We start from the raw sequence: 27,344 nt of genomic DNA on the forward strand, positions 1-27,344 counted from the left end.
GCACACTGCACATTGCTCCGACGGGGACTGCTTCGGTCGGCCGGTCGCTGGGTCGGACCCCCCCCCCCACCACCACCACCACCACCACCTCGGCTGCTACGATGCGTGTCCGCTGCTCCGCGAAGCTCCGTCGTGAAAGTGGATCTTTCACCGGATGATGGACAGGAACTACCCGAGCTCCAGCTTTGCGGACGCGCTGGCTCCACCAGCACAGACCGTAGCTTCGTGGGCCTATGACCGCGGCTCAGCTAATATCAAGCCAAGGTAAAAGATGAAGGAGAGGGCGGGTCACCTTCCCGAGGAAATGTCGGTGATGGAGGGCCTAAGCTTCGCTCTTGCGGTTTATCGAGAACCGCCCGGGGTGGGGGGAGAATTGGGAGAAATTTCGGAATTTGCACCCGAGTTGTCGAGGCTGACTCGTCGGTGGTTTCGTCGCCGTAATGTTAGGGCTGCCACCTTGCTAGTTTTCGCTAGCGCACAGTCCCCTCAGCATGGCCAGAGTTGGTTCAAAGGAGATGGGTTGTTTTTTTTAATTATTATGTCTGCAAATGAGTCGGAACAAGCAGGCGTGTTCACCTAGCATTTTACCGGCGTCTGTTCTTCAACCCACAGGTGCTCGTTAAAGCCCCCCCCCCCAAAAAAAACAAGTAGGTAACTAAAGCAGCCCGATGCTAAGTTAGTGCACTTCAAATTAGTGGTGTTGTTTCTTAGGGCGACGTTATGAGAGTTGGAGGTCCACAGATGTATATTAAAGCCAACCTTCATAAAAACCCGAGTCAACCTAACTACAAAACCTGCTCGAGTTGGAGAGCTCCAACTTAGTGACTCATGACTGGTGTGTTTTGTTACTCTGCATTTTGTGAAGAAGGCTCATCCGTACTGACAACGTTTGTTGTATCTGGTTATTAGTAGGTCAAGATTGTTTTCCCAAGCAGCACAGATCTTTTAAGCAGATAAAGGAACCAGAGTTATACTACAAAAAAAAAAGATCAGTCAGTTGTAGGAAGACAAAAAAATGTAATCGCTGTCAAAACCAATTGGCTATAATGGTTTATGAAGTAAATGATTCCATGAATGTGCTGATTACCGATTTAGAAAAGCTCAAATGATCTCACTTGTTGTGTCATAACCTTATAATATAAGTGTGTGGCTGCTGATTAGTAGTGTGGTTTCATCAAAACAATCTGGGAACTAACTCGTTTAACTGATCATTTTGTCACACGTTGCGCTGGTTATGCACAACTTAATAGTCAATGAGTGTGTGTGTATAGAGTCTTTTGAAGGAACTAGAAAAAAGACAAATGACTCCCTTTCAGCTCTGTGTTTTGAGTCCACAGATGTTTACCTTCTGGCAAAACGGCAACACTTTATATAAGGATGACTGCATCTGCACCTCTGATTTTATTTCTGTCTCCTATGACTTTTCTACCGAGAGAATGATGAAGTCAACTGTTAGATACGATACTTCAAAACCAAACTTTTTTTTTTTTTTTTTTTTTTTTTTGGACATCAATAATGTTGATGGGTGAATTCTACATTTCGCAAACCACTTTTACAGTGCTGACAGCCATTCAGATGTTTACAAGCCATAATGGTTGCTTAAGAATACGAGGTAACGTGCTGATATTGGGCTGCATGTTTTTCTTCTCAGATTAATATTTGGAAAATGTTAATGGATTCATCTCCGATTTTAGAACCATTCAATGGCGAACAGGTTCTTTTCTGGACACGCGCTGATGACTTCTTTTGTTATATCATGATACTATTAATAACCTTCTTCAGTTTGGACAGCTTTGCCACATGACTTAAAATTGTTTATGTTCACTCTGACATGAGCTTCATGCAAAGTGCAGGTTGAGTCACGTTATAAACTGCAGTTGCATTTTTGTTTTCAATTACCGTTTTTTTTCAGCGCTATTCGCCTATTGCTATTTACGCAACAGCGTGTGGGTCTACCGCGTTTGCAGACTCTAGACACCCCAGACTGAGTTTGATTGAACTTCTTTGAGCAAAAATAAGTCCTTCACTGTCACTTCAGAAAGTATTCAAACACCTTCACTGTTTGAAATCAACTGTGTTGAGCTCTGTGATCAAAATTCTTGAAAAGATATAGATTGGGACAAAGGTTTAAAAACCTTTTCTAAAACTTTTGAGTATCCCAGGAGCACAGCAGCCTCAATCACTTTAAAATGGAGAAAAGATGGGACCGCCAGGACTCTTCTCAGGGTCGGCCATCCAGGACACACGAGTAACCAAACAAGACAGCCAAAGATTATTCTAAAGAGCTTCAGAAGTTGGAGAGCCTGCAGGTCATAAATCAGGCCTTCTAAAAGCTAAAGCTCGGGGCTTTCTAAACACATTTTCACTTTGTCATTATGAGGTATTAAGTGTTAATCGGTATGTTAAAGTGCCATTTGTTTTTGTTAGTTTTAGATTAAATTTACAACACAAAGTGTTGCTAAAAGTGAAGGTTTCCTCATACTTTCCGATTCGATTGTATTTTCTCATGCGTAACTGGGTGACTCGCTGCTGCTTATGAAGATGAGAGCTCTTTTGAATACTCTTGTTTGTTTGTCCATGCAGCCCCAGTTATGGTGCAGCACAACTTGATGCAGAGCTCCTCCGGCAGCAAAGCTACACTTCGACCCACCAGCTCCCCACCTACACTACATCACACATTCCTGCTGCAGCTGGTGAGTTATGGATGCCGTAAATATTGTTTTTAAGGGGCTAGTTTAGCCAAATGACAACAAATCGAATTAGTGTCATCGGGTCATGCAGATCATTTTGGTTTTGAAGCTTTCTGTGATCATCTCTCTCTTACTGTTTTGACTGTCAGGAACACTCGAGTCAAGCAGTAATACTCCTGAGACCTCAATCATGAGCTTCCTCTCAGCCATGGAGTCACGAAGCCTTCAGGCTGGTCCTGTTAGTGCCTCATTGCTTCCTCCCTTTAGACCCCCATCATGGCCTGCTGGTGAGAACACATCCACTCATTCGATCTTCTGATTGTTATTTTGAAAATAATGACATGAGCAAATTTAGTCTGTGGGCAATGTAGACATTTCAGATTTTATATTTTATTACAAGTGTCTTTTTTTTTGTATCCAGGTCTTGTTTATTATGTAACGTTTTGTTTAGAGTTTGTCCCTTCACTTTGGCCGTCCTGTCCTCATATTGTCTGTTCTGTTCCATGCAGGTACCAACCCCTCTTCCACAGAGCTGTATCTGACTGGTGCTCTGCCTTCTACTGCCACTTTCCCCTCTCCTGCTGCTCTGTCATCTTATCAGCACACAAGTGCCTACCCTTCCAGGAGTTATGCTACCAACCCTTCCCTGGCTCTCCAGGACCCTGCCTTCAGCACTTCCACCAATGGCCTGTTTTCCCACCATGATCCCCTGTTACATCTTAAATCTAGCCAGACTGTGCTTCCCACTGCGTTGGCCTTCAATCATCTCTCTGCCCCTACTCTGGGTTCAGCTCTGCCTGTGCAGTCCTCCACTTACCGCTCAGCCCAGGAGTCAGCCCCCCACCTACTACAACCTCAGTTCAGCCTCCTACCGTCTGCCCTGCCTGCCCCTCACGGTGCTTCTCAGCCCTACGGGGCTACGGTTTTCTCAGGCTCTATTGAAAGAGCTCTTCAGCGCGAATGTAGTGTCATCAAACACCACCAGAGGCCTTCCAGTAGCCACATGGCCTCAGAGCAGTTGCCCAGTTCGGAGCAGTCTTTACAAGGGTACTTTGGCTCTGGCAACGAAGCAGATGTGTCCTACCAGCAGGACCCATCCCGTCAGACTCCAGTGTCCTGCAGCCCCTCCGCAGGAGCAGATTCCACTCAAGGAGTCAATGGTTCCCCACAACACAAAACCGATAGTGTAACACAAGCTTATTCATCCACTTTATTGCCGAAGGCTAAAGACTGTTCTTCCAATCCAGGTCCACACTCTGCTGGGGATGAAGAGAGCCACTCTCAGAACCTGACAGCGGGGTCTCCTGAACGTTACTCCTCCCCTGCACATAAGCAGAACTCGGTGATTGCTAATCAGCAGGCGGTCCAGCTATCCTGCTTAATGTCCAACAGTTTGTCTCAAACCTATATCACACCCCACACACAGGCACAGACCTCCCATTCCACCTCAGACAAACTCTCCTCCCTTTACAAGACTCTGCCTTCCCTCTCAAGCCAATCTGACAATGTGGCATCTGTTAGTCAGACTCTTGTTTACTCATCGACTCCTGGGCTGAGCCAAGCGCAGGAGATCCAATATGGAGCGCAGGTCCAAAGCTTGTGTCAAGGAAATCTCTCTGAGAGCTACCCCACTTCCCACTCTCAGGGCGCCTCAAATGTGACTTATACATCTCAGTCACAGGGGCAATCTTCTGTGACCCAGTCTCAAAGCTACGCCACACGACAATCCCTTAACTCCTCTTACCCATCCACATGTGTACGGAATCTGCCCACATCGAATTCTGTGGTGGACTACACACTCATGCAGGCCTCAGTGGGAGGTAAAACACATGACACTCTGTCCCAGCAGCAGACACAGCCCCATAAATATGTTTTGTCTTCACCGTTGCCTACCTACTCATCAACTGCTCAAGCCTTACAAAATAACATCAGGTCCTCAGTACAGGACATCAAGCCAATATATGGCAAACAGAAACTTGAAGAGCTCCCTCTCCAGGACCTAGAGGCTCTGCAGCAGGCATCCATGGAGGCCTCCGCAACAGACAACAACATGGCTTCTCACAACAATGTCATCTATGTCGTCTCAAAAATGGATGATCACCACAAAACACAAAGTGTTATCCGAAGCAATTCGCGTTCCGATGACCAGCTCATGGGACTAGGTCATGGAAATACAGCACAGGTAAAGGATGAAAGGATGGGTGCTCTGAGGCAACAGCAGATTCATTTAAGCAGTGCCAATGGTCATGAAACTGCCAACACAAAAACTACAAACGCCACTGTCGTGTCCTCGCATGTGCAGCACCCTCTCCAACTCAAATCTCCTGAACCACATCAACAAAACCAACAGAGCCATAGTCAGTCCCAGAGCCAGACTCCGGCAGCCCACACTCAGTTCATCACCGTGCCCAGCACTCAGGTTCTCCTCGAGCCCAACCAAATGATTCTGCTCCAGCAGCCCCTCGTCCACCACAGTCAAAACACTTCGAAGGTGGTATCAGTGCAAGGAATCCAACCGGCCCAAGGTTTGGCCCCTGTTCATGTCCAGTATCTTCAGATGGATCGAGACATGCTGGGTCCCAACGTCACTGAAACCCACAGTCAGCAGGGCGCTGTAGTGTCTGAACCAACCTCAGAATGCCCTTCTTCCACTAAACACCACTACAGCCAGTCGACAAATCAGCAGCCAAACGATGCCAAGAACCACTTTGCTCTCAACTCCATTTGCTTCCCCGACTCTATGCTACTTGGAGATGACAGAAATATTTTGTCAAATGTTGACGACATCCTGGCTGCCACGGTAGCAGCCTGTGGCGTCACACCCCAAGACTTTGTCAAAGCTACATCCTCCGCTGAAGCTGAAATGGCAGCGATGGCAAGCCCCGTTGATTCCAAAGGTCACTTCCAGACAGTGGATATAAGACACATGTCACCTAGTTTCTCCTCAGCACAACAGCCAATCATCACCAACACTAACCCCCACACCATCACCATGACACTAAACGGAGCTCAGATGACCACAGACTGTCAAGGTCAGTCCGTTCACCACAACAACAATACTGAGCTTGACACAAATGGAGATGGAAGGAGCTCTGAGAATGACTATCATTTAGCTGGGCAGGTGTACGATCCCTCAGGTCTTCAGAACAGAGTCAAAGGGAATGCAAAGTGTATTAAAACAGAGGATGGGCTCATGGATTGTCCAGGTGGTGAGGACTTTCCCAAAAAGAAGGCTCGCTCTAAGTCCTTGACCAAACCAGGCGGTCCTGAGGATGATGGCGGACTGGCCAAACAGGTAAAGCGTAGTGGACAGACAAAGCGGCAAAACTCCAGGGGCAGTGATGTCAGCTCGCCATCTGCCTCACACAGTATCTATGACGGTTGTCCGCAGCAGGAGAGAATCCGGCAGAAGATTCGCGAAGTGGAAGAGAAACAACCAGAGGTCAAAACCGGCTTCATCGGCTCCTTCCTAGACTTCATCAAATCTGGCCCCAAACAGCAGTACTCTCAAAGTCCGACACGGACCATCAGTCGCCCAAGAAAGCCCTGTATCTCATCCAAGCCTTGCACCTTGCCTGCTTTGCCTCCCAAACTGCAGACTGTACCCGCGCCCCTGATTCCCCAGGAGAGTCCAGTTGTGACCTCCCAGCAGAAACGTCTGGATGAAGATCTGCAAAAGAACTTGGAGACGCTGCCATCGTTCAGCTCGGATGAGGAGGAGAACACCGGGAAGAACCAGGCTCTGAGGAACAGCATCAGCTCAGCACTGTCAGCTCTGGATGAATCTGCAGATCGGAAAACCAGGCCAGGTAATAACACCCTGCGAGAGCTTGTTAAGAGATGTCATTTAAAAAAAAAAAATCAGTGTACAATCATCAAGTGTTACATGTTTTCAAAAGATGAAGTCACCGCACAAGAACTGTGCCACAAATTAGAAACGCACTGATTCAAATTGAAAACTGTCCAAAAAATAAGCAAATAAGACTGAACAGGTACTCGGTGTCAATTTTTGGTACTAAAGTATAAACCATATCCATTTTCAAGTTCTGCTCACAGCAGTGCTGAGTAGGACAAATGTTGACAAGCAGCCACTATCCACTTATTCTACAGCTAATAAAATAATACTAATTGGTATTAAAGTGCTTCGGGTTGTTTAAGCTCAAACTGAAAACCACAATCTTTTTAGATGCTTCCCCGTGCGCTGCCGTAGAACAATGTAAAACAAAAGAAAGTTAACGGTGTGTCTTTGTGAAGCTGTTTGTCGGAACGCTCTCACCCTTCGGACACCAACAATGTAATACATGCCAATATTCTGTAATATGCGTCGTTTGTAAACTCCTTTTTATGCGTGACATCTATTTGTTTTAAGAATAAGGAGTCTATTTGAGTTGTCATCTTTAATGTTTTTCCTCAACATTGATATTTGCAACCCCACTCCAGATAACCAAATCCAAGGTCCCATGATGAAGCCAGACCAAGTCCCCAGCGTGTCTCCCCCTGTCACGGGGAGCTGTGTGCCGCTGGTCGCCCATCCTGCACTGACGACAAACAGCGTCCCTGGAAGGACGATGTTTGCGGCCAAAGCGGAGCTCAAAGACAGCCCACCGGGCCAGTTGGCTGTGCAGTTGATGAGTGTGGCCATCGAGGGACTGACGGACGAGGAGCTGTCGGACAGCGGAGGCGAGGGAATGTATCGGGAGAGAGACGAGTTTGTTGTCAGGAATGAGGATATTGAGAACTTGAAGGTACAGGCTGGGAAACTGATGTTTATTTACGTGGAATTCGGTGATGAGCAGAAAACGGTTGCACAGATGATAGATAGATGGATATATACTTTATTAATCCCTCAGAGGGAATTTTTTTATGTCACAGCAGCATGTGCCGGGCAAAATTTTTTATATAATTAAAAAAAAAATGCACATTCTATACAATAAAATAATATTAAATAAACTAAACTAAACAAAACTAACCCAAACCTAAACAACATACAAGACAGCAGTGCAAGGGTGTCATTGTTGTGTGATGGATTTTGCCCGAGGTGATTTATTGTACGGTCTGATTGCGGTCGGCAGGAATGATCTCCTGTATCTGTCCTTGTGACAGCGGAGCTGGAGGAGTCTGTAGGAGAAAGTCCTCCTCTGTCCCTGCAGCAGGTGGTGGAGAGGGTGGTCAGGATTATTATCCAATATGGATAATAGTTTCCTCAGCATCCTCCTCTCCACCACCTTTTCCAGGCGGTCCAGTTTGCAGCCGATGATGGAGCCGGCCTTCTTAACCAGTTTAAGTCTGTTGGTGTCTCCGGCTCCAATGCACCACTGACCACCGTATCAGACAGCACACCGCCCAGACGGACAAACTGTGGCTTGCCTGTCAGGTAGTCAGTGATCCAGGAGACGGTAGACGTGTCCACCTCCATCACCTGCAGCTTCTCACTCAGCAGCAGTGGTTGGATGATGTTGAATCCACTAGAGAAATCAAAGAAAGTGATTCTCACAGAGTCACCGGTTCCGTCCAGGTGAGACTGAACTCGTTGCAGCAGGTAGATGAGGGCGTCGTCCACTCCCACATGAGGCTGGTACGCAAATTGCAGCGGGTCCAGTGAAGATTTCACCAGCGGTCTGAGGTGGGCCAAGACCAGCCTCTCCAGCACCTTCATCACATGAGATGTGAGGGCAACCGGTCGGTAGTCGTTGAGGCCGGATGGAGTCATCTTCTTAGGAACTGGAATCAGGCACGACGTCTTCCACAACACCGGGACCACCTCCTGCTTCAGGCTCAGGTTGAAGAGGTGTTGTAGGACAACAGCCAGCTGGATGGTGCAGGTCCTCAGGTTGAGGGCTCTGATTAAGAAGAACTTTCAGGTCACTGGTGATCCAGGGCTTATTGTTGGGGAAGCAGTGTACAGGCCGGGATGGTACGGTGGTGTGTTCACAGAATTTGATGTATTCTGTGATACAGTCCGTCACGCTGTTGATGTCCTCCCCATGTGGTCCACACAGCACATCCCAGTCCGTGGACTCAAAGCAGTCCTGCAGGGCGTCTTTAGCTTCCTGTGTCCACCTCCTCACAGTCCTGGTGGTCGCAGGCTGCCTCTGCACCAGAGGAACATACTTTGGTGTCAGCAGGACCAGGTTGTGATCTGACCTACCAAAGGGGGGGAAGGGCAGTAGTACTGTATGCATCCATGGCATTAGCATACAGTAAGTCCAGAGTTTTATTGTTCCGTGTGGGGCAGTTCACATACTGGTGCAAAGTTGGCAGTACTTTATCCAGACTGGTTAAAGTCTCCAGTAACTGCCAAAAATGCACCGGGATGCTTAGTCTGAAGTTTGGACACAGTGGAGTGGATGGTGTCCACTGCTGCCTCTGCGTCAGCTGATGGAGGAACGTACACAGCGATAACAATGGCGGACGTGAACTCCCTCGGTAAATAATAAGGGCGCATGCCCACGGCTAGAAGTTCAATGTCCGGGCCACAGAAACATTCCTTCACACACACGTGGTCGGGATTGCACCACCTCCCGTTCAAATAGACTGCAATCCCTCCACCTTTCTTCTTGCCGCTCCGAACAACGTCTCCGTCCGCCCGAACGGTCCTGAAGCCGGGTACGGCCGCGCTGTGGTCCGGGAGATGTGAGTGCAGCCACGTCTCGGTGAAACACGTGATGCCGCACTCCCGGTACTCCCGCTGGGTCTTTACCAGCGCGCCGAGCTCGTCAATTTTATTGGCCAAGGACCTCGCGTTCCCCATTTAAAATCGCCGGCACCGATGGTTTGCGTTTCCTCCTCTTCGCCTTCAGCTTAGCTCCAGCTCTGCAACCCCGACGTAAACAAAGGCACCAGTCCACTGTGCGTGGCTCTCCGTTACAAGGAGAGGAAAAAGTAACAGAAAAGCCACCAAAAAAAGAGGGGGAAAAAAAAGTTACGGTCCATTGCCCGACCGTCACTTAAACAAAACGTTGAAGAAAAACAAAAACGACTCAAGAGAGACAAAGTGAAAAAGTCTTTAGACTAAAACGCACACGGGGGAGCTGCTACAACAGGCTGCCACTAGCACGGCGCCATCTTCATCACAGATGAGGAAATTGAAATAAACGTTAAGTGCGGCATGTTGGATTTTTGAGTACAGGGACCGTAATGCACTTTTTTTTTTTTTTTAATTTAATAAAGCATTTGTCACCGAGAGTCATCACACCAACTGAAAACCAACAATCTTGCTTTTGCCTCTATAACGCCTGAGGTGCTCAGTCCAAAACAATGACAATATGCTAATTATTGTTATCCTCCGAGCTGAACGTCCTCTGATAATTTACATTTAATAGCATTACTACTGTACACTGAAGTCTGTACTGCACTGGGTCGCGCGCATGTCTCCAGGTGACGATGAAAGCGGGCAGTGAGCCACCAGCCATCTGGAAGGTCCAGAAAGCTCTGCTCCAGAAATTTGTGCCCGAGCTGAGAGATGGAAAGAGAGTCTTCTCGGCCACGAACAGCGTAAGTGAAACGCGCACGTCGGGACGTGGGAGCGTTGGATCGTTGGATCGTTCAAAGGACTCGACGTTTTTCTGCAGATCCTAATGTCGTTTCTTCGTCTCTGCAGTATCTCGGATACTTCGGCGATGCGAAGACGATGTACCAGAGGGTTTACGTGAAGTTTTTGGACACCGTGAACAAAAGGGAGTACGTACGAGTTTGCAGTCGGAAGCCACGCTGCAAACCTATGAACTCTCTAAGGTACCTGTAGAGCACCGACTGATGTAGTTCAAAGCTTCTTCTTTTTCTTTTTTTTTTTTGAAAATGTCTCTTCTGCGGTGTAACCGTCCTTGTTCTGCCTTCCAGGGGCGTTCAGGTGAAAACGTTGCTGGGCTTGACAGCCGCCCCTTCTACCGTTCTCCAGAGCCAAAAGCCACGACCCAAACAACTGAAGCCGAGAGCGGAGCCGCCGCCCAAGAAGAGAAGGAAATGGAAGGAAGAGTTTTCGCCTGCCGCCTCAGGATCGTCTGCAGAGGAAGGCGGCGGCGACGATGACGGTGAAGAAGCCTTTTGAACTTTTCTCATGAAATGTAGTTTGGAAAACGGTTGCCGTGGTTGGTCTCCTCCCTCCCTCGCTGCCCTTCAACGCCTTTCGGCATGTTTTGTCCCTCTCGCTCTCAGAGTTGAACCCTCCGTTGCCGTTCGCTTCGCGATGCCTCAACACACGGACCATGAAGGACACGTTCAAGAGCTTCGTGGAACTGCTCCTCAGCGTCGCCTTGGATGAAGATGTGATGACGGCACTCGAGAGGGCAAACGGTGAGCGACCTACTGTTTGGAGCTATTGTTCGAGTTGTTGCTCCGCTCATTGCCGAGTGGTGAATTTGTCTCGTTTCAGATGAGGTGCTGCTGCCTCATATGAAAAGAGTGGACGGGATGATCACTGACAACAGGAAGCGCTTGCTTCACAAGCTGCACATAGGGCAGGTCTTGAAGGTGAGTGTGAGGTGTGAACGTGCGTATAAATGGGGAGTTGCGTGTTGTGTGCAGTGCGTTCGGCGAAATGAGCAGAATATGTATTTATTTTTAAACGACGAAAAAAAAAAAGTAGCGCATTTCGCTCAAATGTTTCAACATCGAGTCGGTGAACGTTTTCCCTCCGTAAGGCAGATTTCAAAAAAATCGAAGTAAAACCTGTGTTCTTCAGACGGCACTAGACAGCTTCCCAGAGATCTCGGTAGTGACTGAACTAAAGAAGGATGGGGAAACCCCAGGCTTCAAGGTACGGCTCAGTGGAAAGGCATACAACAAGAAGACCATGAAGGCCTACAAGATGCCTAACAAAGTGCCTCAGGTAAGACTGGATCATGTTTGGGGGAGGTGGGGTGAGGTGGGGGGGGGGGGTCCACTGTGCTCTTAACATCTGACCAGGAGATGGTGCTGTCACACCATGTGGACCTTTGCTACGTGTCTTTATCTTGTGGACCACTCAGGCGACTACTCTCTCATGCTGCTTATGGGTTTAATATTTGAGGAGAAAAAACATTTTTAAATATCATTTCAAAATTATTGGAATTGACTTTGCTTCCCCCCCCCCCTTCTAGGAGTATACAGTGGACCAGCAGAAAACTCAGTGGTTCTCTCTGTACCACTCTTTGCAGCATTACAAGTACCACACGTACCTCATGTGTAAGGACGAGGTAAGACATTGTTGCCAGCTTGGGTTGACTGTGTTGATCCGTTTTCAGTGTAGGTGCTAAATCAGAGTCGCTTTAAATCTTGATAAGTAACATTTTGCAGGTTTCACTTGAAATGCTAATTATTCTGGTGAAAGATTATTCATCAGTTGTTGTTGTTGTTGTTTTTTTGTTGTTGTTGTTGTTTTTCTGTTTGTCCTCCAGATTGCATCTGTGCGGGTGCAGGCGGGCGACCTGGGGCAGGAGGAGACAGTGCAGAAGTGTCTGCAGAACGGAGCTTGGGTAGAGGGGCTCTTTGATCGCTTTGGTGAGCTAATCAATCAAGTGCAGCAGGCCTGCAGATGATTCAGCTGTGACGGGCTCAGGTTAAAACAACAACAACAACAAAGTTCGATGCTGAGAAACAAGAGGATACCTCTAGCTCAGAATGGCAGCAGAGAAGGATGGACCGAGTGAGTCTCTCCTTCCAGTCACAGATTTGAATCAGGGACCTGTCAACTGAGTTGCCTGAAAGGCTGCAGCAGAACGAAGGGAGAACAAGTCAAGTTTCGACCCTTTATCACGGCATCCCAGGAGAAAGCCGTTCCTCCATCAACTGAGGACAAGGACTTTGTTTTGGGAAGCATTTTGCAGGACCTCCACATAGTGGTTCTCCTAGACTTTGTAGTTTTTTTTGTAGCTTTGCAAGCCCATATTTTATGGGCCTTTTCATAGATTTATATTGTCTATTGTATATTGTTTTTTTTTTTTTTTTATTTGTATTATTTAGTTAAATGCCAGATCATAACCAGTGAATATGCACTAGATAGAAAGCAATCAGCATAGGAAGTAGAGCACAGCAAATAAAATGCAGAAATCTGATTGCCGACAGTTATAACAAGCCTTCATGGATCATTTGTTAAGTAGGCTCACATACAGAGTTGATTTATTGTAAAAAAAAAAAAATTAAAAAAAATCTATATATTATATATAACTTAGTTATATACTGTTTGTAAAACATCCATTTTGAAATGGAGTTTCAAGTTCTCTATGTATAATGTACATTTTGTATAAAAGAGCAGGAAGGTGGGAGCTGCAGCATCTGTATACTGTATACTGTGGTTTATCCTTTATGCTTCAGACACCTCTTCGCTTACAAGATGCATTTTGACGAAATAGGTGCAGTTTCAATACTGCTTTTTATTAATCTTGTTAATCAGAAATTGAGGGGAAAATGAAATGCATAAAGTTGTCTTTATACAGCTTTACAGAAATAGCCCACATTTTATGACAAATATATATTTTTCACAGAAGTAAATATTGTTATTTCTTGTTCATTACAGTTCCTAAGACGCTTTTTCATCGTCTTTTCACCGTTTTCCAAAACTGACTCTTTATAAGTCAGTTACCAGTTTTATGCTGTCAACAGTAATCTTGTTCTTTTAAAGATGCAGTTTGTAAATAAAATGCCGCATGTATTAGAAATGTGCTTCAGTATGTTTTGTCTTGACAGCTTTCAAATGCACGAGTCTGAAATCGACTATATTCATAAGACTTTAGTCATAATTTTTCAAAAGTTGTCGCACCCCAATTTTTCTTCCATCACATAGGATTTATTTCTATGAAAATGCACAGTGACGTCGAAAGTAATGAAAACGTGGGGAAATGACATTATATGACTGCTGCTGACAATTTAGCTCTCTTTAATCCTCACGGCAACAAAATTGTCAGCGTCACCAGAAATATTAAACCAGAGTGTTCCTTGTACAATCTCAATATTAATCACCGCTTTTATTTTGGAAATAAGTGGATCTACTGCAGGAACGAAAACACTCCGAACGGGAGAGTCCGAGAACAATCTGTTGGCGTCAGTGAATTATTTTTTTTACTGGAAACTCCGGTCAACATAAATTCCCGATTTGCTCTTCGTCTTAAAAACAGCGGCAGATACGCACAATGATTTTTATTTTTTTTGTATTGTTGGAACTCAGCCCAGAGGTGTCTGTTGATGTTGAACTTCACCTGCTCGTCGGGAGTGTGCCGTTAATTTTGGCTCCCACCCGTCAGGAGGACACGGCACCGCCAGCAGCTTGTCGTGATGCTCGCCCACCATGCTCTCATGACCCCAACTATTCACTGTGAATGGGCGGCTGACTTTGTGTCGTCTGAAAGGGTCTCGGGGCTGTTGAATAAAATATGACTGAACAGCCACAATACAAAAAAAAAAAAAAAATTACTGGCAACCCCCAAAAAACAAAAGTGTCTCTGTACTGCAGCAGCAGTGGTGTGAGGAAAGCCACTGTCCTCTGTCCTTTGGAGTTGGAGAGGATCGGGGGCGGAGGACAACCATTCAGGCAAGAGTTTGGGATTCCAGTACGGGCACAACTGGTGCAGACAGATACTGAGCGTCTGCTCTCCAGATGAAAAGCATTTGAATTTTAATGCACTTCATTGTTCCATATGTGGGAGACAGACTGAGAAGTCCCTTCAAGGCAGCATGAGAATGTGAGAAGGGCACAGAAACAGGACGGCTGTGTGCTGCGTAAAGGCTGCGAGTCACTGACAGTCTATTGGTTTTTGACACGTCCCTTAAAACCTACTGAGCGATGATGAAGTCGTTTTAAATCCAGCCAGTCATGTGCACACTTTGCAGGCAGCAGAACTCTGTGGAAGGGAGAGTTACAGATGAATATGGCAGCTGCACACACTAACCTGCAGTGGTGGAAAAGAACTAAGTATGTTCACTCAAGTACTGCACTTCAGAAAAATGTTGAGATACTTGTCCTGCACTTGCATATTTCCATTTGATGCTACTTTACACTACTACATCTTAGAGGGACAACTGCATTTATTTCACAGCTTTAGTTACTTTTAAGATGAAGATTTGGCATGATATATAATAAGATAATAAGTAACCGGTGACTTCCAACAAAAAAGCGCATAGTCAAGGTCACATTTGAGATGTCTGAGTTGTTAACAGCTTCACCAAAAAGGGATTTTTCTTTCAAAACTTTGCTCACCAAAAATTAAAGATAAGAGAAAAAGTCTAAAAACTGAAAAAAAGATTTGTGGATCAGATCTTTTGTCTTCTTTCCTGTTTTAGTAATCATCTAACGACCCCCTCACATTTATCGGCTGTCCCTGTGTATAAAACATGCTCCACTTGCAGCAGCTACAACAGTAACATGCTGCTTACATACTGATGCTTGAGTATTAATAATCGAATGATGTCATATGTAATAATAATATTATATATAATAATCAACCAGAGAAACAAAATCAGCACTTTTACTTTTAACTATGTTTTGATGCTAATATTTATGTACTTTTACTCCCGTAGGATTTTCACGATTTTTTACTTGTAACAGAGTAATTTATCTTACTGCTGACTTGGCATCTTCAGCCAAACATCTGCATCTGTCCATTTCTCAGAGGTGAGAAAGGTACTGGGTACATTTATTTAGGTTTAAATTTATTTAAGTTAATTTACCCATATGTTGCTTGAGGTGTTTTATTTCTGTTATTTCTATTGTAGTTTTACTCTACTCATTTGAGAGCTATAGTTACTTTACATTTACAAGGAGAATTGTACGAGTAGCTTATAAAATACATGCTGGATATGAATCCACCATTTAAATATTCATGTATTTTGAATGCCACTTCCTGAAGGAAATTCCAAGAATTTTTGTCGTCATCTTAACTGAAAACAAACTAGATGACTAACACTGAATGACCGATAAGTATGAAGGGTAAAGGAAGGGAAATGTGCAGGGCTTCCAGGCTCATTATGGATAACAACAGGAGAGTAAACACTGCTTTAGCCTTGTGTGGACTAGATTTTCCGACTGTATCAACGAGGGTGCTCGCTATTTATCTGTCTCGTTCTCTGTGTTGGTGTAAAAACATATTTCACTCAAGCCGACTTGGTGAGTTTACAAAATAGCAAAAACATCTGACTGCAGATTTGAAGAGTTGAGAAACCAGTTTCACCCTCAACCAGTGCTTTCCTTCCTCTGACTGAAGGGTTGGATTTCCTTTGTCGTGTGTGGATGTGATAAATGTATGAATCTACAATAATAAAAAAGATGAACTCATCTACTCGTGTGTTCAATCTAACAGAAACACAGGTGGACCCTTCATGAGTTCGGGTCCCAATGATTTTTTTAATGCAATTGTCTGATATAATGTTTATAATCCATTCAGGTTTTACTTGAGCAGCTTTTGACTGTTCTCAAAGTTATGAAACTTCTGTAGTCTTAATTGTGATAATAGTATTTTATTTAATTTAATTATTCTTGTTCCTTCCAAAGAAAAGGTTCAACTTAACATACAAGCCCTTCTTGAACTCTGCTTTCTGAAACTATAATGGTTGCCAGGTAAGAGATGAATTAAAAGTCCTCCACCTCATTTAAACAACAGATTTTGTAGCATCGTTACCCAAACGCTCAGGTTGTGTCGCTGCTTTATGTTTTTGAAAGGTATAAGAATACAAAGCAGGAAAATTCACGCGTAAAATTAGTGGAGTGTCCCTTTAAAGCTACATACCACAGAAACCTGCCTTGCCCAAGAGTACAGGAAGAACAGGGGAAAGACATTTGCCTCCATGTTTTGTCTAGGGATTTAAACTAATTTTCACATGCCGTTGAATGAAACTGCCTAAAGAGAACAGGTGAGGGACGTGGTGTGTGTACAGACTCCTCTCTGCCCACACCTCCGAGTGTGAAACAGCATTTTTCTGCATAAAAGATGGTGAGAGGACAGTGATCCAACCGGTTCGCCCCAGTCGCTCGACTCACCCACTGCACCATACTCGTGTCTCGTGACTATAACAGCTGTCTACCTTTCCGTGTCCCTTTAAGTGACTGGCCAACATTTGGTTTACAGTGTCAGTTTACTGCTTTTCCATTGTCAGATTACACCCCAGGAAAGAAGGCACCGGTTTAGAGCCTCAGTCCATGAAATCTGCCCCTACTACAGGCTGTGTGTGTGTGTGTGTGTGTGTGTGTGTGTGTGTGTGTGTGTGTGTGTGTGTGTGTGTGTGTGTGTGTGTGTGTAAGACGTTAATGTTCAGTAGGTTCAGTAACAGTCTGCCCGTGGGGAAAACAGAACACCCTCGGGGCCCACTTGTGACACTTGAGGTGTCTCCATGCTGTGACACCTTTTGGTTAGACTGATGGAAACAGAAAACGGTTTTTCCAAAACACCCTCAAGTTGTTGTGTTTTTAACCTTGAAATCAGTATTTTCCCAAACTGTCTTCTCTTCTATGGGACTGTAGTCATCAGACCAGATTTACCTCCACGTGCTTTAAGGGTGTGACTCACTGAGTGAAGGGTTGTGTGAAGATCTCGGATTCTGCAACATTTTCCTTTAAATTGAAACTCTTTAACTAGAGTGTTTAAAGACAAATGGGAATTTTTTTTCTTGATTCCTGTTGTTCTGGGTTTTGTACCCTCATGGTTGAAATGCACTTATTGTAAATCGCTTTGGATTAAAGCGTCAGCTAAATGAAATGTAATGTAATGAATGTATATTACAGCACTTTAGACCAAGATATTAGTATCTATTCACATTACCTCGGGTAAATCAGCATTGTATTAAACTTGACTAATTGTTGCTTCCTGTAATGGGAAACACTTTAGTGACGGAATGGGAGTAAGAGTGGTATGCATGCCTGATCATTTAGTTTCTTTTGTTGTCAGTTTCAGTTCAGGAAGGTGCGCATTTTGTTCGAGTTGAGGGAAAGAGTCAGAGGCTCATTATGAGGTAAGCAGGGCTGTGATTGGGACAAGAATAATGTATGCTGTGGGAGGGAGGGCTTCGGGGTTGATTAGTGCGTCACGTTGGGAACCGAAGACCAAATACATGGACTGAATGGCTCTCTTCAGTCACTGGAGGAAGTTTTCATGCACCGAGCACCAGGTAATTAATCACTCGTACTTGTACTAATTTTGTAACACGAAGAGTTTGCTTTTTAGTTATGTAACCTGCTGTGTTGAGAGTCTCGGGGTGATTTAACAAATTACATTGTTGTCCTCTATTGGTATAATCTTGTGTCATAATGATTTCATGCCTTTTACGCACACGGCGTGTTTGGGATTTCCAACTGAAAACATGATCGGAAATTAAAGCGACTGGACTTGTGACATAATGACCCCTCTAAACATAGAGTAAAAGTTTTGAAAGTAGCCGATAGCCCATTTAAAAAGGACGCTCTTTATAAAATGTGTGTAGCAGCTCTATCCGCGTATAATAAATCACTTTATATTTTGCAGATTGCTTCTTAGCACTTCAAAGCAATTTAGAGTTGTTAGTTGGGGGTTTTTTTGCTTTTTTTTTTTTTTTTTTTTAAATGTGACTGCTTGACATTTACTCTGCAGACTCAGCAGCCAGGAGTGTTTGTGTTAAACACAGGCAGAGCTGGATAAATGTTTGTAGCCACCATACACAATACATCACACCTGATACGAGGATTCAAATCCATAAGGGCCAATCGCCCAGCGAAACTCACAGTGTGTCCTAAAGCTTGATCAGTTAATCTCACTATGTCTCAGCATGTTGCAGGAATGAAGTTTTCTGCCACAAGCTATTAACAACCTGCTGTTACCGGTCTGATGAGACATTTGCATTGCCTGGACTTACTTGTCCTTTCCTTGTAGCATGCCAACACCTGTCTTTTCTTTACTAGTCCACTGCAGTGATAATATAAAGCTCAGATGCTGAGACTTGTGTGAACCACCGGGCTCACAAGGGGAAGTTTCCCATGTGTTGACTGCGCAACTCCCAGTGCGATTATTTACCTCCACTGATGTGTGCAAACACACTGTGCACTGTTTTCCTTGGCTGAAATACAGGCCAGCCCCCTCTTGCATTGTGCTACAGTCTATCTGCCGTTTTTTTTTTTTTTTTAATCTAAAGAGGACCAAAGAAGAGGGAGACTGGCGTCAGCTATGCAAACTGGGCTCAAATCTCAGCCTGGCACAAGCAACAAGAGGTGACAGAGCACAGCCGGGTTCCCAGGATTGTTTTGACCTACACCTGACCCCCCCTCGTTTTTCTTTTTAACAAGCATTAATGGATATTGATCAGATCCGGATTTATTGTGTGACTGGTAATCCAGGGACCGTTGACTGGATTCTCCAGATGGCCTCGCCCTAACTCCTGCCTTAAGGGCTTTGTTCTGATTTTGCAGTGTTTTTTCTACTAATAATCCTGAGCAGAAGGTAGGCTACATTAAATCTGTAATATCCTGCGTTTTATAGTGAGTTTACTGATATAATCACTGATGTGCCTACTTAAATTCTCACATTTGGTATTTTTGAAATTGAAATGTCTTAAAATCAATAAAATAAAAACATTTGAGTTTATTGCATTGTAAGCCATTTATATTTCTCGTGATTTCTTTTATGCATACAAACTGTTGCAAGTTGTTCTCTTCCTTGAACAGTTGCTGCAACCCCAGTTGTTCTTTCCTGATATGCAAATCTGCCACTCAGGACAGTTTCTTCTCCCCCGGAAGGAGACACAGTTTGACGTAGATGCATCTCATTAATCAATAGACCATCAAGATTATAGCACACACCGTCCTCTGTTCTCAGTGATCTGTTTTATTTTCTGAAATGAGTGGGAGAACATCTGCTTGCTGCTGTACTGTTCCCGAGTGCTTTTGTTTTCAAGTTTTACAGATGGGTCAGTGATCGTATTTGTCATGTTGAGTTATCATAACATGGAGTCTGGCTGCTGCTGTCAGTGCCTGATTTATGGCCTCTGGCCTCAGTGAGTCTCTCAGATCCCCTGCTAACATTTGCTCCACAGGCTTTAAATGTTTCCTGTTGTGAGATGAAAGCCACATTAACATCTCACATGACCATCACATTAACAGCTCTGCTTTTTTTTTTTTTTTTTATTGGCCTGGCTTGTGGTGGATGACACAAGTAATTTTCCATCAAAAAAAAAGAGCTATATAAACACAGGAAGGCAGCAGAGGAAACGCCGACAAATTGCTTGATGAAGTGTTGAACGTGTCAGTATTTGATTGCGTGAATCAGTAGCAGATTTGTGTACATGTGTTAATAGCAACGCAGCGACAGGAGCATTTGAGGATATCGGCTGTGAGAGAAGATTCACAGTATCATCATTGTCTCTTTTTCCTGGTGCATTTCTGATTGAGTGTAGCAGCCTGTGTAGAGAGACTGCATCAAGTCTTCTGTTATGGTAAGAAAATCAGGCAAACATGAGAATCTTTGTTTTATGTAATGGCTTTAAAGTTTTAGTATTTCATTGTTTCGTGTTAACCACCGGTGAATTATAAGATGCACTGATGCTGGACTTGTGCTGTTACACCCACATGCACTAAGTAGAACACAGATTGTGATTATGTGATGTTACACAGAGGACAGGGAGTGTTTGTTTGGTAAAGATGGAAAGCACAACCCCTTGTAGTTGAGAAAGTGCTCGGACAATAGACAAAGCTGAGAATGTTAGTTGGGAAATAACAAGGTAGATCACTAAAAAATATTTGTGGTAAGGAAAAGGTTTCTTGCAAGTTTAAACATCTAGTTTTACCTGTATAACCTTGGTTGGGGGGGGAGGAGGGTTGAGGGATTGCATACTAAGGTTGACAGTTCAATGCCCTGTCCACAAGTTTCTCCTGAATGGCAGGCGAGCACCTTGCATGGCAGCTCTGTCGCCATTGCTGGGAGTCTGGCAGAAATGTCAAAGTGCTTTATTAGCCATTAAGGTAAAAAAAAAAAAAAAGAAAAAAAAAAAGGTGCTTTATAAGTGCAGACAATTTACCATTTATCTTATTAATTGATAAAATGGCGTAGATAAAATGTCATAAAATAATCTAAATTGTCATGATTAATTTCCCACAGCCTCCAGCTTGCTTGTTTTGTCTAGGTCTCCCTGGCTGATCTCAGAGTTCCATTGATTCTCTGCTCTCTTCCCACCTTAGAACAAGGCATGGCTGGGAAGCCTTTCCGGGCCACCTACATCTGGACCAGCATCGTTTCCAATCTCCATTCTCACGTGGAGGTGAAGCGGCGGCGCCACAAGCTGAAGTCCTACCATGACTGCTTCCTGGGTTCAGAGGCCGTGGACGTGGTGTTGGCACACATCACCCTGAACCGTTTCTTTGGCGACGAGGCGGTGCCCCGCTACAAGGCGGTCCGTCTCTGTCAGGCCCTGATGGACTCGCAGGTATTTGAGCCGGTGGGCATTAAAGTATTTGGGAAGGAAAAGAAGAGAGCCACGTTTGAGGACAGTAGTTGCAGTTTGTACCGGTTCCTGAGTCCGGAGACCAGTTCCCCATCAACGCTGACCTTCACCAACTCCCACTCCACCAGCACCATCGAGAGCGGCTACGACTCACCGAGCATGAGCAGGAACAAGAGCGACTACGGTCCGTCACGTGAAAGGTACAGACTCGTGTCATAACATCTTCAGATCTCGTTTGTGATTTGCTTTGTTCTCCTTCCTTTGGAGCTAATCCTAAATCCAGTATGGCTTTAGATTGGGTGCCCTGAAAACTAGTGAGGCATGAGATGAAACTCTTAAAAGTCCCATCATGCAGTTATCGCTTGATGCTGACAATTTTCAGTTTCAGTGATCCCCTTTTTTTTTTTTTTTTTTTTTTTTTTTTTACCAAATATGAATGAAAAATCAATAAGGAATATTATAAGTAAGACGATCGACAGGTAAAACATACCGAGGTACTTGATCCAAAACATTTATGATTTGCTTTTTCTGAGCGTTTAGCACAAACTCCACCTACCAGCACCTCTTAACAGTCAGTTAACATGTTGTATCTTGTGTGTGAAAAGAAACGGTGCGTGTCATGGGCTGTTGCGTGCCACAGTGTTTCTTACTGTGACCTCCTGTTGTCTCTGCTGGTCGCGTGCCAAGCTCATGGTGACGACAAGAGTCCGGGAAGTTACTGAGTTCAGCTGAGAAATAGTTTGGCACATAATTTAGCTGTAAAAGAACAATATTTTACACTTTTACTTAAAGGCGCATTAAAAGGCAGCTTGAGAAGTGTTGGAAAGCCGATTTTGCTCCATAGACCCGCTAGCCGCCCCCCCCCCCCCTTTTTTTTTTTTTCTCCAATCTGTGCACTAAGCTAAGCTAACTCACCTTTAGCACACCAGCTGTAGCTTCAGGACGAAAGCATACTCCCAATATGTCAAACTATTCCTTTCAACTTTAAAGTCGAATTTACTCTGAGGGTGCAGAATTAAATTTCAGAGAGGCTGTGGAGCGTGCAGCGAAGACCAGCTGAACGCGTTGCCTGTGCACTTTGTGTTTAGTTTCTTTTGATCTCTTTTCGATCTAATGCCGTTGTGAGAGTGACAGACAAATGTCCGAACAGGCCTGATGGCTCTAATGCGAGATAAAAGATTTAGAGGAACCACGTGCTCTAACTGTTTTAAACAAGGCTTTTGATTTTTGCAGCAAGGGGCCAAGTCAATTCTTCATGGGAATCATTCAAGCAAGCAAACAAAAAAAAAGAAAAAAAAACTTCCCGTGTCCTATTTTACGTCCCTCCGAAATGGTTAATTGCAGGAAATTCCTCTGATAAGCCTGTTTATTTTTTACTCCAAGCATTTCCACTGATTGCTGTTATTTTGCGACTCTTCAGGCTGGAGGTGCTGAGCTTCTCCACCAACTCGCCTGCAAAAACAGACAAATCCCTGGAGGACGTGCTGGGAAACCTCAACATCAGCTCGACCATCACCCCTCAGATGATCAACCTCGGCCTCTCGCAGCAGCGTAAGTTGTATGATGAGACTCAGGAGGAGCGTGACGTCAAACCAGGCATCGAGCAGATGCTTTGAGTATTCTGTGTATATTTGTGTGCCTGCGACTCGTTTTACTCGTTTTACCTGTGTGCCTTCACAGTTGTGGATGAAGTGTGGCACCAGCAGGCGGTGTTCAGGCTGTTGCAGCTGGTAGAGCTCCCCCTGCTGGAGAACTTGATAGAGGGTAAGGACGAATCACGGCCTCCCCTGCATGGCATGGACAGCGACCCCGACCTATTGTACACATCAAGCTACCTGGACAGAGAAGTTCTGAAGGCCTTCAGTGAAGCACAGTAAGTCCTCCAGAGCTTTTTACCTGCTGCTTTACAGCATAGAAGGACTTGGCACTTCTGTTTTTGTTTTGTCTGTTGTTTGTTAACTAATAGGACAACACTAACTTATGCAAGCACAGGGTTGATCCTAAAATTATAAATACATGTTCAAATCATTGTAATGATGCTTAGGCTTTGGAATTGCGTTGAAACAACAGTTATATAGAGTGTTGTATTGAAATAATTACATTTATATACAATTTCAAGATACTTCCGAATTTTCTGAAGTATTTTTGACTCAACTACGTTTGATTGTTCCTGCTTACAGTGAAGATAAATATACATAACAAAACACATGATCAGTTAATAAATTGTGATGCATTATTATAATATAGTTGCAACTAACCAGCAATTTACAAGGAAGCTAAAATATGTAAGCTCATTACATGAAACATTTGAGTCCCACTTGCACGTTATTATGTCACTGATAATAATCCAACAATGTAACTGACAGAGGCCTGCATGATGATTATTTTTAGTTAAAGTACTTACAACTTAAAGTTCCTTATATTTTTCTGCAGTTACTACAGTGAAATTTTGAATACAGAATTTTAATGAAGCATTTGTCTTGACTTAAGTAATTGATAATAATTGGTAATTGAAATGCCTATTCTACCATTGGTTTTATGTTGTGTAGATAAAAAAAATATCTACATTTATTTCCCTGGTTTTAACCTTGATATGGTTCTACAAATAACCAAGTCCATGTTTACTGGAACCACTGCTGTTCTCTCTAAACTCACAAGTGCTTATCTGACCTTCTTTTCTATCTCCATATCTCTCCATTCGCTATATTTAAAATCATTACACTTAGCCTCATGGTTAAGGTGCATACCTCAAATTCTAACATCCACAGGTCGACTCCTGGCTGTCTGAACCTTTGCTGTATGTCTGTATCTCCAGTAATACAATCAAATAATGGCAAAATGTCCAAAAATATTCACATGAAAAATCGTCACACTTGCCTCTTCCTCAGGGCTGATGAGTGGATGTCAGGGGCGGTGGACTGTCTGGAGTTTCTGCCTGATGAACTGGTGGTGGAGGTCAGTCGAGGTTTGGCCAGTTGTGCGGAGGACCTACTTCAGTGTAAGAGTCTGCTCTATCAGGTCCTGACTCAGCATTACGGACACACACAACTGCCACCTCTGCTCAGCAACCACCTCTTCGATATCCACTCGGGCATCTCGGAGCTACTTGGTAAGAGAAGCTGCCAGATCTTCTTGTAAATATAAGAAAATTACGGTGACAAATGTGAATCAGGTCCTAGGTTTCTTTAACTGTTTATGCCCGTGTCTTTCTTCTTTTTTTTTCTAATCAAAATTTTTTTTTTTGCCTCAAACTTAAGGTTTTCATAGATAATGTTTGTGTTTTCTTTGTCAGTAAACGGGAAGCAAGAACAAGCTCTGGAAGCAATGCAGCTCAGCCTGAAGCTGCAGGACTCTCGCAGCAGGGAAGAGCTACGTCGGATTCTGAGATTCATGGCCATCGCAGCCAAACCGCAGGAAGTCAAACTGCACAAAGAGGTTAGTGCTTGTGTGCATTTTTGTGTGAGTACGCACGTTTGTGTTGGACTTTTACTCACCCTGAATGCTTCTCTTAGATTGAGAACAGGATGGCAGTGAAAAGGTCTTTTTCAAGTGCCATCGTGTACAGTAGAAGACTCTCCAAAGGAAAGGTGGACTTGATGGTTCTGTTCATGATGGATAACCACTGTGATCTCTTCAAAGTGAGCGCCCCTCGTTTGTCAGTGTGTGTGTGTGTGTGTACGCGTGTTGTTGGCGGAACAGACCGATCAACATGTCAGAGAGACCTTTGTCTTTGGGTTGATAAAATGCTGTTTACACAGACAGACATTATTTGAAAGGGGATTCAAAATCAAATGTGTCTCACATAAACAGCTGCAAACTAAGTAATCGTAATAATTCTATTTATCCTGATTTTATTTATACTAATATTGAATCTCTAAGTCATGATAAATAGAAACTGCATGTCTTATTTTGCTCTCTTCTCCTCCCCCCCCCCCCCCCCCCCCCCCCCCCCCCCCCCCCCAGATTCCCGTCTCGTTGCACAAGATGGTCAGTGACAGAATAATAAATATTGTGAAAGGGAAGGATCCAGATATGATGACAGGTTTGTACATTTTCCATAAATGTGCACCCGAAGAACAATGTGGTAGAAATACATCGCTACGGATGAGCTTTCATGTTTCTCTGTCTCTCTTTGCTGCAGGATCAGCATACTGCACAAGACTAAGTGCTAAAGCCTATTCAGAAAATGCACAACAAACCACTAAAGCGGAGCTTCTGTCCTTACTGCGGACAGTCCACGAGAACCCTAAACTCTCCAACAAAGAGAAGAGACGGCTGCTGGGACAGTTTTATAAAGGTCACCCGGAGATTTTTGTTCAGTACTTTGGTAACAGATTGTCCAGTGTCAACATGTTGCTACAGTAATATTTATTAAGTTTAAAGAATCCTGTATTATAATGTAAAAAGAGAAAGATGTGAGAATAAACAGCTAATGTGATACAGATGTGAAGATGTACAGTATCGTGAGTGGATATTACTCTCTTGTATGTAAATAGTTTAGACTACTGAGAAAGAATTTGACTGGTAGAGCTTCTCTGTAAGCTAAAATATTTCAGGACATATTTACTTCGATGTTTTCTTTGGTGCAGGACACTAACGTGAAATTTCCTCGTGAGTTTTGTATGTACTTTTCCTGAAAGACAAAATGAGCTGAGTGTTCTTGAGAGAATGTCCTTTATGTCGTCATACATCTTGATGGCATTATGTGTCTGCAGCCAGCAAGAAGCGAATCTGCATATCGCTTTTCAGTGGACGTTCTTTGTGCAATAGGAACAGCGTTGGCACGAAAAACGTGTCTGTTCATGTGGTTTTCTCATATACAATGTGATGTACAGTAGAGTTATGTGTGAGGAACCCTCCAACGGAAATTTGAAACTGGAAACATTTGAAAGTCTGATGTGCTGTAGTAAACAGTGAGATGCATTCATGAGAATCAACCCTCTGGGTTTCTGTGTTTGTTGCAACAAATCAACAAAACAGATGTTGGTACTTTTTTTTTTTTTTTTTTTCAACCTTTGTTGCGTTTTAGTGGCATCTTTAGGGGTTTGTTTTAAATAAGGTTGATATAACCCTTCTAATCAGCTGAGGAAATTGCTTCCACAATTCCAGGTTAAAAATGACTAAGTTAAAGCCACAGACATCTTGTTTGTATTTTGTCAAGTCTATGGTAAAACTGAAACTGCCTAACATTCATACATGTACATGGCCTTGTTTCAATGTACGACATAAAATATAAATTCTAATGAAAAGACAAATAGTCTGGTATCTAAGTCATTTATCCACATAATGCAAATAATACAAATATAATAGAAACAAATTGCAGTTCATGCATTTTACTGTTAAAAACAGAAAATAGATAAGTCCTCTCTTTCTTTTAATAGTTTGGCATAATAGTGAAATCTAATGGTGCTTCATGTTACCAAGGTTCCCAGTCAACAACAAAAAAATGTGAGGTTTGTTTTTGTCCGTACTGTCTTTCTGTAAAGTAGTTTGGAAGGACAGCACTGTGTTTCTATTTAAATAAAAAAGCGAGTGAGGCTTTCCTTTTAAAGAGTATGTTTTTTTTATGGCTAACATAAGATATGCTTTTGAAAATCTACAATAATTTGTTTAAGGAAACTAATTATTCTCAGGTTTATCATTCAGAGGTTATTAATTACAAACATCCACAAAGTAATGACTTCATTATTTCAGTTTTAGCTTCGGAGAGGAATTGGTAGAATTTTTTTACAGGGAGAACATTTCAAAGTAGGATTCAGATTTCATTATCTGACAGGAGAGTTGTGTTCTGCATTAACTACTTGATGCCACAGTGTTGTGTGTAGAAAGGCTGTGGTGGGCAGACTTGTCTGATCAGTACAATGTGAGAAAGAGCAGCTGGCTGGTATTAAAAATGTTTATTGTGCAAGTTAAATGTTTTCTCAATCGGTTAGGACAGCAAATGTTGCTAAAGTTTAGTTAAAGGTAAAAGAAAGTTAGGTTTACCTTTGTTAAAGTCAAAAAATTAAACACTGACCTTAATTTCTGTTGGGAATTTTCGTCAAGTTTAAATTTCCCGAATTAAAAACAGAAGCTTATCCTTGTGTTTATTGTGTACAAATAAGTTTGTGACATTCTGCTGTCTTCTATGGTGGGAATGTATTTGAACAGAGGGGGACTGATTGTTTTTGATCAAACATTTAGTGTCAACATAGTGCCACCTACTGGTTACCATAAAGCCTACAATTGATGTGCTTGAAGACGAGTCATGATAAATGCACTCAGTGACAGAAAAGGATGACAATGAAA

At 43.5% G+C, this 27,344-nt stretch overlaps 2 protein-coding genes across 2 annotated transcripts; both read left to right on the forward strand.

Moving 5' to 3' along the window:
- Positions 1-12,946, forward strand: qser1 (glutamine and serine rich 1). Its single transcript, XM_069173489.1, has 13 exons — positions 1-264; positions 2,584-2,693; positions 2,840-2,977; positions 3,200-6,499; positions 7,131-7,435; positions 10,068-10,184; positions 10,291-10,424; positions 10,530-10,720; positions 10,845-10,982; positions 11,062-11,159; positions 11,371-11,517; positions 11,768-11,863; positions 12,065-12,946. Exons 1-13 carry the CDS (start codon positions 155-157, stop codon positions 12,203-12,205), a joined length of 5,025 nt encoding a protein of 1,674 aa, XP_069029590.1. The 5' UTR covers positions 1-154; the 3' UTR covers positions 12,206-12,946.
- A 4,732-nt stretch (positions 12,947-17,678) lies between these two features.
- depdc7a (DEP domain containing 7, paralog a) lies at positions 17,679-27,329 on the forward strand. The gene is made up of 9 exons (XM_069173596.1): positions 17,679-17,759; positions 20,794-21,256; positions 22,477-22,607; positions 22,737-22,929; positions 23,945-24,165; positions 24,349-24,491; positions 24,569-24,694; positions 25,020-25,098; positions 25,198-27,329. The coding sequence occupies exons 1-9, from the start codon at positions 17,744-17,746 to the stop codon at positions 25,419-25,421; spliced, it is 1,596 nt and encodes a 531-aa protein (XP_069029697.1). The 5' UTR covers positions 17,679-17,743; the 3' UTR covers positions 25,422-27,329.
- The last annotated feature ends 15 nt before the right edge of the window (positions 27,330-27,344 follow it).

The sequence above is a fragment of the Embiotoca jacksoni genome, unplaced genomic scaffold (genome assembly GCF_022577435.1).
Source record: "Embiotoca jacksoni isolate LCO1_2020_lvr unplaced genomic scaffold, fEmbJac1.0.p SCAF_6, whole genome shotgun sequence".
In the NCBI taxonomy this organism is placed as follows: domain Eukaryota; kingdom Metazoa; phylum Chordata; class Actinopteri; family Embiotocidae; genus Embiotoca; species Embiotoca jacksoni.